The 13,170-nt window shown below is 42.6% G+C and overlaps 1 protein-coding gene across 4 annotated transcripts in view; it reads right to left on the bottom strand.

Annotated features, from left to right (window-relative positions):
* Positions 1–13,170, bottom strand: part of LOC137382618 (sodium- and chloride-dependent GABA transporter 1-like) — a 158,137-nt gene that overhangs the window by 24,857 nt on the left and 120,110 nt on the right. For all 4 annotated transcript variants that reach the window (XM_068054793.1, XM_068054794.1, XM_068054791.1 and 1 more), the window contains 3 exons: positions 11,829–11,961; positions 3,101–3,235; positions 1,173–1,276 (listed from right to left, as the gene is read on the bottom strand). In XM_068054793.1, the coding sequence (XP_067910894.1) occupies positions 1,173–1,276; positions 3,101–3,235; positions 11,829–11,961 (372 nt within the window). The remainder of the gene's footprint in view (positions 1–1,172; positions 1,277–3,100; positions 3,236–11,828; positions 11,962–13,170) is intronic.

The following is a 13,170-nucleotide window of genomic DNA, read 5'->3' as shown; positions in this document are numbered from 1 at the left end:
TAATATAGCGCCTTTCACAACTTCAGGACATCCCAAAGCACCTTACAGCCAATGAAGTAAATTTGAAGTGTAGTCACTGTTGTAATGTTGGGCTGGGGTGGGGTGGGGTGTGGGTGGAGGAATTGTGGGGGACAAGGGGAGGCAGTGGTTGCAAGATGCATTCAAAGACAAATTGCCTGGAAGAATAATCTCAAAGTGTGAGATTTCAGAAGGGACTGGAATTCAGTTGTTTAAAGTTTTGGTTTGACCGTTTCTGGAATACTGCTTTCAGTCTGGGTACTGCACCTCAGGAATGATACTGGAACTTAAAAGGGTTAAACTGAGGTCAGGCTGCATAGGCTAGGCATGTATTCCCTAGAGTATAGAAAATTAAGGGGTGATACAATGGAGGTGTTTAAGTTTTTAAAATTCTTTCATGGAATGTGAGCGTCGCTGGCAAGGCCAGAATTGGTTGCCCATCCCCAATTGCCCTCGAGAAGGTGGTGGTGAGTCACTTATTTGAACCGCTGCAGTCCATCTGGTGTAGGTACACCCACAGTGCTGTTAGGGAGTTCCAGGTTTTTGACCCAGTGACAGTGAAGCAACGGTGATATAGTTCCAAGTCAGGATGACTTGGAGGGGTACTTGCGGTGGTGGTGTTCCCATGTGACTGCTACCCTTGTTCTTCTAGGTGGTAGAGGTTGTGGGTTTCAAAGGTGCTGTCGAAAAAGGCTTGGCGAGTTGCTGTAGTGCATCTTATACATGTTATACACTGATTAAAGGATTTGATAGGATAGATAGAAACTATTTATCCTGGTGCGGAAATCAAGAACAAAGGGGCATAAACTTAAAATTAGAGCTAGACTGTTTGGAGTGATGTCAGGAAACACTTCTTCACACAAAGGGTAGTGCAAATTAATTTTGGTTTAAAACATAACACAATCCTTTCCGTGAAGAAAAAATTCTAATACTCGTTTTCTCCTGAACTCACACCGGGGTAACTGTTCCTTAAATTCCAGCAGCATTAACTACTTGATTCAAGCAGTCATTGTTTAAGTGTGAACCCTACACAAACATGAAGCTTAAAGAATTGTTTTTTTTCTCTTCCATATCATTGCGTAAGGTCTGATGGTGCTCCCAACACACAATGCTGCCCTTATAAAACAAAAACTAATCAAAAATCCAACTCTTACTTTAGAATGTTATGATGAAATTTGTTGTAACTGGCCATAGACATCATGGTGCCAAACCCAATTCCAATGGAATTAAAAATCTGTGCAGCAGCATTCACCCATACCTATGGCAAGAATGCAGAAGTTTAAAATTAACACACACAATGGAATACATTTGACTTGTAATTTGCTATGAGAGAGTCAGCAAAACTTGTGCATCTGTCACAAATCACTGGCAAAATGCTGCGAATACTGGAAAGCTGACATACAAACAGAAAATGCTGAAAATATTCAGGTCAGGTAGCAGCTGTGGAGACACACAGAAATAGAGTTAATGTTTCAGGCTGATGATCATTTGCCAGAATGGGCAAAGTGCTGACAAGAGGTTATTGACCTGAGATGTTAACCCTATTTTTCTCTCCCTGTCTCCCTCTCTGCAGAGTTCCTGACCTGCTGATTATTTCCAGCATTTTCTGTTCTTATGTCACAAATTGTTGTCTGCTTGGAGATAGACTTAATTGTCTATTGTTTTAATTCACAGGAGTTAGTGCAAGTAATATCTGAATCAGAATTTTAGCCTCCATTTTAGGAAATATATAAGTGTATATTTCTTTGTCCCTTTGCCTGTTTATCTTTCACTCATCTCTTCCTTGCACTTTTTCTATTGGACTCAGTTTCTGTATTGGTTGTCAGTAATCCTTCTTATTCATTTTCCCTCACTCAAAGAAGAATAGGCAGACATTTGAAAAAAGTGCAGGTATTGGTAGCAAAGGTCACTCCAAAGGTTTTCTCAGCAAATATGCACACATACCCACAAATGTTACTTTACTTGATCTCATGTCTGGATATTTTACCCATCAGTTTTGCTGAAGAGTTTTCTATTAACTGAACTATTGGGGATGTTCATATTTCTCTTCTTTTGGGGGGCTTTTCTGTAGGAAAGAAATGTCTTGACACATAGGCTAGAGTTCATATTTGTTCATATCTCCAAGCGTATAGGCTCTCTGATCTTCTGTCATCACCCCATCCTTGGTTACCAATGTCAAGGACATTGTCTGAATTCTAGGGGCCAACAACGTTTATCTTGTATCAAAATATTTAACCAATTTCAAATGACGATGATCACAAGTTTTCTTCCTCTTGCCAAACTTCCTCTTATTTTGTTGCTGCATCAAGGAAACTGTTCATCCGACATAATATACTATAGTGATGTCATGGAAGAGGAACAGTGGACAGTGAAGGGCGACTCCTGAAAAACTATATCTAGTATCACAGCATAAAGATCTAGAAACAGTGAGATTCACAGACTGAGAAAATCTGATAATGGTAATTATATTCTGCTGCTTTAATTAGTTTACTACACATCCTCATCAGAAAAATAAACAAAACCAGTCCAGACTCAAAATTAACACTAATGACACAATGTTTACTAATAGTTGATAGATTTTAATGGGACAATGAAGCAAATCTGTATTCTTTTAATTTTAAAATAAAATTTTCCCAGATTTTACCCTCAAAAAAATATCGACGTGTAACTGCTTAAAATATAGTTTGACACTATGACAACACATTTTTTTTGCCTTCCTTCTCCCTCCAAAGCTTTCTAGGCTTTGCTTTATTTCATCCCACTTGCCCTTTCTCAGGATGGAAGGAGTCAGAAGTCTCAACTCACCACAGTCTTCCACTGAAGTATTGTTGTTGCCATTCAACAATTTGGACATGGTCCAAATCAGATTAGAAACTGTCTCTCCCCCTTCCTCTAAGAAAGATAGTGGCAAATTGCAAACCTATTTAAATAGACGGAACTGGATTGTATGCTTTTTACAAAGACACATGCAAAAAGGAACTTCCTTTTACCACACAATGATGGTGAATTATTGGACAGCTGTCCTTCCTGCTTGTGGCCTCCACCCTCTTCCTCAAAACCAGGTAACTATTCTAGCATTTACCTGAACTTCCAGCAGCTTGCTCCAATTAGGGGTGAGGAAGAAGAGGATTCCATTCTTAGCTCCTGGTAGCTGCACATTATTGATCAGTAGTATTATCAGGATGAGGTATGGGAAAATGGCTGTAAAATACACCACCTAGGAAGACAGAGAGCAAGAGATTAGTTGTGTACAAATAAGAAGTGACCAAAATAAGAATATTTTATACAAACGGAAAAAGTCAGCTTAACCATTTTGTTGCTTTTTACAATATTCCTGAACAGTTGACAAGTTCTCACCCATTTTCAAGACTCAGTGCACTGGCATAATATGTTGGTACAATGTGTTGGCATACCAATTACCACAGAACAATCAATCACAGACTTTGATTCCTCCCTCACATCCAGAACTGCTAATCCAAGTTATTCTAGGGAGTAGGTGCAGGTGGAGGCCCACCACAATCCCCAGAGAGTGGAAGAGGAGAAGAAAATTAAGACCCCGATGCACGAGCAAGTTTATTTAGTGTGTAACTGAGCCATAAGAACACAGAAGCTTCCAGGTTCAATGCCTGGGTCTAAGCTGAGTTAGCTGATCTTTTATGCAACAGCAGCAGCAGAAGACACCTCTGCACCAGTAACACCAAGGAATGGTAACCGACGTCAACACTTCCTTAATGCGTCCTCCAATCTCAGCATGAAGGAACTTCAGACATGGGCTTGGAACCCCCTTCACACTGCAAGAGGAATGTCTTTGACATCACAGATATTGGAAGGATAGCGGGGACGTTAACAGGCAGGTGTCAAGTGGCTTTATATAGAATCATAGATTGTATATTCATTGAAAGCATTGTACAATAAGTTGTGTCCTCTATTCTCCAGCTGCATATTATCTTGTCCTAGTCAATGTGCTCCCCTTTCTGTGCACCCTCTGCACGCTGTGGTGACAGAGGTCCTTCCTTTCCTCTCTCCTATCTGAAGGGTGGGGAGGGTGTGGGGAGAAGGGAAGGATAGAGAAGCGCAGCTTTATGAGGTAATGACGTGCAGGGAAATCAAAGAATTTCTTGTAATCTTGGTGAGTGGGCATCTTCACGCAGAGAACACATTTCTTCTTTAATGCCTCACTAAGTTCTTCTAATAGGAACATTGGAACAGGAGTAGGCCATTCAGCCCATCGAGCCTGCCCCACTAGTCAATATGATCATGACTGATCATCCACTTCAACAGCTTTTTCCCACATTATCCTCATAACCCTTTATATCAATGATATTTAGAAATCTGACAATCTCTGCTTGAAGCATACTCAATGACTGAGCTTCCATGGTGCTCTGCGGTAGGGAATTCCAAAGATTCACAACCCTCTGAGTAAAGAAATTTCTTCTCATCTCAGTCCTAAGTGGCTTCCCCCTTATTTTGAAACTGTGTCCCCTAGACTCCTCAACCAGGGGGAAACATCTTACCTTCATCTACTCTGTCTATCCCTTTAAGTATTTTGTAGGTTTCAATCAGATCACCTCTCATTCTTCGAAACTCTAGAGAGTAGAGACCCAGTTTCCCAATCTCTCTTCATAGGTCAGTCGCGCCATCCCGGGAACAAGTCTGGGGAAGACTATTGAGGCCAAAACATTGTATGTTTTCAAGAAGGAGTTAGATATAGCTCGTGGGTTTAAAGGGATCAAAGGATATGGGGCGAAAGCGGGAACAGGTTACTGAGTTGGATGATCAGCCATGATCATAATGAATGGCGGAGCAGGCTCGAAGGACTGAATGGCCTACCCCTGTTCCTATTTTCTATGTTTCTATGAACCTTTGTTGCACTCCTTCTATGGCATTAATATCCTTCCTAAGGTAAGGGGACCAGAACTGCACACAGTACTCCAGGTGCGGTCTAACCAAAGGTTCTATTCAATTGAAGTAAGATGTCATTACTCCTGTACTCTTGCAATGAAGGCCAACATACCATTTGCCTTCTTAATTGCTTGCTGCATCTGCATGTTAGCTTTCAGCGACTTATTGACAAGGACACCCAGGTCCCTTTGTACATCTACACTTTCTCCGACTCTTACCATTTAAGAAATACTCTGCACATCTATTCTTCCTACCAAAGTGGATAATCTCACATTTTTTCCACATTATCTTCCATCTGCCACGTTCTTGCCCATTCACTAAGTCTGTCCAAATCCCCTTGAAGCTGCTTTGCATCTTCCTCACATACACATTCCCACCTAGTTTTATGTCATCTGCGAACTTGGAAATATTACATTTGATCCCCACATTCAAATCATTGATATATATTGTGAACAGCTGGGGCCCAAGTACCGATCCTTGTGGTACCCCACTAGTCACATCTGCCAACGTGAGAATGATCTGTTTATTCCTACACTCTGCTTTCTGCCTGTTAACCAATCCTTAATCCATGCCAGTATATTACCTCCTATCCCATGTGCTTTAATTTTACTAACCAACCTCCCGTGGGGGACTTTATCAAAAGCCTTCTGAAAATCCAAGTATACCACGTCCACCGACTCCCCTTTATCAATTCTGTTCGTAACATCCTCAAAAAACTCCAACAGGTTCGTCAAACATGATTTCCCATTTATAAATCCATGTTGACTATGCCCAATCAGATCATTATTATCATTGTGCCCATTCATCACATCCTTTAGAATAGATTCTAGCATTTTCCCCAACGATTGATGTAAGACTAACAGGTCTGTAATTCCCGGTTTTCTCTCTCCCTCCCTTCTTTATTGGTGGGGTGACATTTGCTACTTTCCAATCTGCAGCAACCATTCCAAAATCTATAGAATTTTGGAAGATGATCACCAATGCATCCACTATCTCCATAGCTACCTCTTTCAACACACTGGGATGTAGAATGTCAGATCCTGGGGACTTATCAACCTTCAGCCCCATTAATTTCTCCAATACAACCTTCATACTAATACTAATTTCCTTCAATTCCTCATTCTACCTAATCCCTTGGATCTCTAATTCTGGGAGATTTCTTGTATCCTCCTCAGTGAAGACAGAGACGAAATAATCATTTAGCTTCCCTGCCATTTCTCTATTTCCCATTATAAATTCTCCTGACTCTGCCTGTAATGGACCCACATTTGTCTTAGCCAAAAGTTTCCTTTTTACGTACCTGTAGAAGCTTTTACAGTCAGTTTTTAGGTTTTTTGCTAGCTTACATTCATATTCTATTCTCCCTTTCTTTGAGTTTCTTCGTCCTCCTTTGCTGTATTCTAAAATCCTCCCAATCCTCAGGTTTACTACTATATCTGGCAACTTTACAGGCCTTTTCTTTTAATCTTATACAATCCTTAACTTCCTTTGTTAGCCACAGTTGACTACCTTTACTTTTGGGGTTTTTGTGCCTTGAAGGAATGTATAGTTGCTGTAAACTATGTAATATTTCTTTAAAGACTATCCATTGCCTATATACTATCATACCTTTTAATGTATTTTCCCAATCCACCTCAGCCAATGTGCCCCTTGTACCTTTTATAATTTTCTTTGTTCAAATTTAACACCCTGGCTTCAGATTGAACTATCTCACTTTCAAACATAACGTAAAATTCTACCATACCATGGTCATTCATCCCTAAAGGTTCTTTCACAAGATCATTAATTATTAATTGAGAAATCATTACTTAATACTAGCTCTAAAATAGCCTGTTCTCTAGTTGTTTCCTCAACATACTGCTCTAGAAAACCATCCCCAACACACTCCAGAAACTCATCTTCCACAGCATTAGTGCTCATTAGGTTTATCCAGTCTATATACAGATTGAAGTCACCCATGATTACTGAACTACCCATGCTACATGCTTCTCTAATTTCCTGATTAATACCATGCCCTACACGACTACTACTGTTTGGTGCCTATAAACAACTCCTACCAATGTTAGCTGCCCCTTGCTGTTTCTTACTCCACCCAAATAGATTCCACACATTTGGTTCTGCCGATCTGAGATCCTCCCTGACTAATGTACTGACCCCATCCCTCATTATCAGCGCAACACCACCTCCTTTTCCTTTTTGCCTGACCTGCCTAAATGTCAAATATCCTTGAATATTCAGTTCCCAGTCTTGGTCACCCTGTATCCACCTTTCCATAATGGCAATTAGATCATACCCATTTACCTCTATTTGGGACTTTAAATCAGCTACCTTCTTGCGAATTCTGTGTGCATTCAGGTAGAGTGCCCTTAACCTTGTCTTCTTGAAGTTATTCTGCATTCCAAGCCTAGTTGATGCTCGCCTTTGTTTCGTCTGCCTTCTAATCTACCCTCTGCCATCTCTTCACAAAATAGGAATAGAATGGATATGGATTGCCCACAGGGAACCAAAGTGCACAGAGCTGACTAAATTTGTCGTAAAGGTTTTGACAGAACCTTTTTTTAAAAAATTCATTCATGGAATGTGGGCGTCACTGGCCAGGTCAGCATTTATCGCCCATCCCTAATTGCCCTTGAGAGGTGGTGGTGAGCTTCCTTCTTGAACCGCTGCAGTTCATGTGAAGTGGGTACACCCACAGTGCTGTTAGGCAGAGAGTTCCAGGATTTTGACCCAGCAACAGTGAAGGAACGGCGATATAGTTCCAAGTCAGGATGGTGTGTGACTTGGAGGGGAACTTGCAGGTGGTGATGTTCCCATGCATCTGCTGCTCTTGTCCTTCGAGGTGGTACAGGTCGCGGGTTTGGAAGGTGCTGTCTAAGGAGCCTTGGTGCATTGCTGCAGTGCATCTTGTAGATGGTACACACTGCTGCCACTGTGCGTCGGTGGTGGAGGGAGTGAATGTTTGTGGATGGTGTGCCAATCAAGCGGACTGCTTTGTTCTGGATGGTGTCGAGCTTCTTGAGTGTTGTTGGAGCGGCACCCATCCAGGCAAGTGGAGAGTATTCCATCACACTCCTGACTTGTGCCTTGGAGATGGTGGACAGGCTTTGGGGAGTCAGGAGGTGAGTTACTCGCCACAGGATTCCTAGCCTCTGACCTGCTCTTGTAGCCACGGTATTTATATGGTTATTCCAGTTCAGTTTCTGGTCAATGGTAGCCCCTAGGATGTTGAAAGTGGGGGATTCAGCGATGGTAATGCCATTGAATGTCAAGAGGAGATGGTTAGATTCTCTCTTGTTGGAGATGGTCATTGCCTGGCACTTGTGTGGCGCAAATGTTACTTGCCACTTATCAGCCCAAGCCTGGATATTGTCCAGGTCTTGCTGCATTTCTACACGGACTGCTTCAATATTTGAGGAGTCGCGAATGGTGCTGAACATTGTGCAATCATCAGCAAACATCCTCACTTCTGACCTTATGATTGAAGGAAGGTCATTGATGAAGCAGCTGAATATGGTTGGGCCTAGGACACTACACTGAGTAACTCTTGCAGTGATGTCCTGGAGCTGAGATAATTGACATCCAACAACCACAGCCATCTTCCTTTGCGCTAGGTATGACTCCAACCAGCAGAGGGTTTTCCCCCTGATTCACATTGACTTTAGTTTTGCTAGGGCTCCTTGATACCATACTCAGTCAAATGCTGCCTTGATGTCAAGGGCAGTCACTCTCACCTCACCTCTTGACTTCAGCTCTTTTGTCCATGTTTGAACAAAGGCTGTAATGAGGTCAGGAGCTGAGTGGCCCTGACGGAACACAAACTGAGCATCACTGAACAGATTATTGCTAAGCAAGTGCTGCTTGATGGTACAGTTGATGACACCTTCCATCACTTTACTGATGATTGAGAGTAGACCGATGGGGCGGTAATTGGCCAGGTTGGACTTGTCCTGCTTTTTGTGTACAGGACATACCTGGGCAATTTTCCACATTGCCGGGTAGATGCCAGTGTTGTAGCTATGCTGGAACAGCTTGGCTAGGGGTGCAGCAAGTTCTGGAGCACAGGTCTTCAGTACTATTGCCGGAATATTGTCAGGACCCACAGGCTTTGCAGTATCCAGTGCCTTCAGTCGTTTCTTGATATCATGTGGAGTGAATCGAATTGGCTGAAGTCTGGCATCTGTAATGCTGGGGACTTCAGGAGGGGGCCGAGATGGATCATCAACTCGGCACTTCTGGCTGAAGATTGTTGCAAATGCTTCAGCCTTATCTTTCGTACTGATGTGCTGGGCTCCCCCATCATTGAGGATGGGAATATTTGTGGAGCCACCTCCTCCAGTTAGTTGTTTAATTGTCCACCACCATTCACAACTGGATGTGGCAGGACTGCAGAGCTTAGATCTGATTGGTTGGTTATGGGATCGCTTCGTTCTGTCTATTGCATGCTGCTTATGCAGTTTGGCATACTAGTAGTCCTGGGTTGTAGTTTCACCAAGTTGATACCTCATTTTGAGGTATGCCTGGTGCTGCTCCTGGCATGCCCTCCTGCACTCTTCACTGAACTAGGGTTGGTCTCCTGGCTTGATGGTAATGGACGAGTGGGGGATATGCCGGGCCCTGAGGTTACAGATTGTGGTTGAGTACAATTCTGCTGCTGCTGATGGCCCACAGCGCCTCATGGATGCCCAGTTTTGCATTGCTAGATCTGTTTGAAATCTATCCCATTTAGCACGGTGATAGTGCCACACAACACGAAGGACGGTATCCTCAATGTGAAGGCGGGACTTCGTCTCCACAAGGACTGTGCGGTGGTCACTCCTAGCCATGCAATCATGGACAGAAGCATCAGCGGCAGGCAGATTGCTGAGGACGAGGTCAAGTATGTTTTTCCCTCGTGTTGGTTCCCCCACCACCTGCCACAGACCCAGTCTAGCAGCTATGTCCTTTAGTAACCTCCAGAGCATCAAACAGATATTCAACCTTCAGTTCCAGCAAATAAAATGGCCTCCTCTATGCAGTACCTACCTCCCAGGTAAAGGCCTGCTACCCGACCTGAACCTGACGGAACCTGACATGTGTCGGGTTTGGGTCGGGCTGGGCCCCTCTTCCGGGTCCATCTTTCGGGCTCAGGTCAGGTCAGGCCGGACACACACGATAAGTGCTCTGCCGGTAAGTATTGAAATTTTTAAAAAAAACTTACCTGAGCTGGGAGTCCGGGACGAAACTGAGTCTGTGCAGTGAGCGAGTGAGGTCATCACGCATGCGCTGCAGCTTCCTGCAGATTCGGTATCAGGAAGGTTAGTAAAGGGATGGTTGGGTCGGACTCGGGTCGGGTTGAGTCGGGGTCGGGCTCAGGCCAAAATCGGAGGGGCTTGGGCCGGGCTGGGCTCGGGTCCGGGTCTGGTTCATTTTCCCAACCTGAGCAGGCCTTTTCTCCCAGGCACCACCATGCTGCTCATGCCATCATTTATACAGTGGTGAGAAAATAGATTGGAAAGTTTGATCAAGCCACTTGGCGTAAATTAAAAGTGACAGGGCAGGCTGTGGTCAGGTATTAAAGAGGTTTGACAGTATTTCCAGTGAAATAATATGATGCAAGTTTTGACTTGCGTGGTTTGGGCTCTGGGCATTAATACATCATTTTACTCAGTGTTATGCATATTAGAGGTGCGATAATACAACATTCACAGATTAACTCTGAAGAGTTATGAAAAAACAGACTGTTTTTTTTTCAAAAACAATCTTTAAGAAGTGAACAATGGACTAAAATGGCCGATGAGAAGGGGATTAACTTTTGTGTATTCAAACAGTCTGACAAAGACAAAGGACAAATCTTCAAAGCCAAAAGGTGTCAACGAAGCCCATCTCACACCTATCCGAGAAACATTCCAGGTGTGAAGTGACAGTTATACCATATTAAAAAATTATGAAAGAGAGAGAGAGAGACTGACCCAGAAGGTGAGCTACTTGTAACAGCTGGAATTCCAGCAAGCCAGAAAGCACCTGCCCTGCTGAAAAATCTGACATCTACATTATACAACAAAGAGAGAGAGCTAGAAGTGACCCACCATCTTCAACAGAACCTTCAATCACGAGAGAAATCTACAATCATCTCAGGCCTGCAACTATGCAGAATTTGAATCTCAAGAGAATTCAACATGTTTATCACAACCCTTCTCACCCGCTAAAACACACCTATCTCTTTCCTTTCTCTATCTGTTTCTTCTTGTGTGTGTGTGTGTGTGCGCACGTGCGCGCGAGTGAATACGTGACTGAAAGTGGTTGCGGCGATTTTGGGATAAGGTGTATTGCTCAATAAATAATTGACTTTCTGTTTTTTAAAAACCCACAAGAAAACCTGTCACTGTCTGTTTATTTGAGAAATAAAACACCAAGGGGCTAAACTCTAATACAAATACACTTGCTGTGGTCTGGCAGGGAGCTGAACAGTGGGAACCACCCACATCACACCACATGGCCATATCAGCTTAGTGCTCCAAAACCACCAAGAAACAGGGTGCAAATCAAAGGAAAATGGAATCTAGAGATATGGGAATAGGATGGGAAAATGGATTTGAGGTAGCTCAGCCATGATCTTATTGAATGCAGGAGAGGCTTGAGATGCCATGTGGCCTACTCCTGACCCTATTTCTTATGTTTTTATGAAAATCTAGTGTGGTGACTTTTGTCCTATTTTAGGGAAAATTATGGCTAATAACTAATCATAGAATTAACAAAGGAAGCGAGAACTTTGATAATCACTGGCTCTCTGATTTTAATTGGGGCAAGAGGAAGGAGATACAATTAAATTTTATTTGTGCTTCTGGATTTCTAAAATTAAGTCAAAACTAGTCAAGCAAAATGAACATCTGAAACATTTCTCTCCAGCATTCACTTCTACTGCTCCTCACCTTTCCAGTCGATTTAACTCCTTTGAATATACAGAAATATACAATGATCCAAGCCAAAAGAAGTAGACCAAACAGGTCCCAGCGTATGCTGCCGATCGCTTCGATCCCACTACTCATCTGCAGCAACCTGTAACTGTACAAAACAAAATTGCAGGTTTTTTTTAATTGCAGACTTTTTAGTTCCATCACATTTATTTTTCATTTTGACAATGAATTTGTACTCTTATGTGGGCATACAGTGGTACTATAGAAATAGCTCTGTACCCATGATCTACCATGAATTACCAACCTCAATCACAGTGACAGGGTGGCAAGCAGAGTTATATTTGCAATCGCAGTTTTATCTATTTCACACCTTTAGAAATAAAATAATTGAAGAATCACACCTGACTAGTCCCACATGCGCCCTGATGTTCAAAGTCAAAACAAAAATCATTAAAGATAAGCTGGTGCTTGCCCACCAGCCTGGCTGAGGTTGGTATTTGGCATCAGGGGTTCAAGAAAAAAGAATGCATTCAAAACACAAATCCATGTCACAGGAGAGTTTACCTTTCCCATGGGTCCAGAGCTAGATATTAAAAACATTAAACTGTTATTTTCCAATTCTTTTGTATATTAGTTAACATGACAACTGGTTGCAGCAAGCGATAACTATTATACATCACAAATCCAATTTGCTGTTGCTGGCATTAAGACTTGGACAAATCGTACCTGGATGCTAATGAACAAATCACCCATTTTTCCACAGCCTAATGCATGCAATATCTATAGTTCAGCAAACATCTGGCACTCCCAGCTTTCAGCCAGAAGGTTGTGGATGCAAGTCCCACACCAGAGACTTGAGCTCAAAAATCTAGGCTGATTAAGGGAGTGCTGGCTTTTCGGAGACATTAAACCGAGGCCCTGTCTGCCCTCCCAGGTGGACATGTCACTATTTTGAAGAAGAGCAGGGTAATTCCCCCCCGGTGGCCAATATTCATCCCTCAATGTCACTAAAAAATAGATTATTTGGTTGTTACCTGTTTGCTGGAGCTTCCTGCGCATAAATTGGCTGCTGCATTTCCTACATTACAACAGTGATGATACTTCAAAAGTACCTCAATAGCTGTAAAGTGCTTTGGGACATCCTGAGGCGGTGAAAGGCACTATGTAAATGCAGATCTTTCTTTCAAGGTTCACACTGCATTTGAAATTCAGCCACATTGTCTGGAATAATATTTTGCAGGCAAGCAGAAGTTGCCTAGGAACCTTCGTTAGTGGTATTCTAATGGATTTTTGGATTAATGAAAAAAATACAAGGTACAGCTGCAATGGCTCTTGCATAATTGGATAGTGTGAAAGC

The sequence above is a fragment of the Heterodontus francisci genome, chromosome 23 (assembly GCF_036365525.1).
Source record: "Heterodontus francisci isolate sHetFra1 chromosome 23, sHetFra1.hap1, whole genome shotgun sequence".
Taxonomy (NCBI): Eukaryota; Metazoa; Chordata; class Chondrichthyes; order Heterodontiformes; family Heterodontidae; genus Heterodontus; species Heterodontus francisci.
This window is presented reverse-complemented; position numbering and strand designations above follow the sequence as displayed.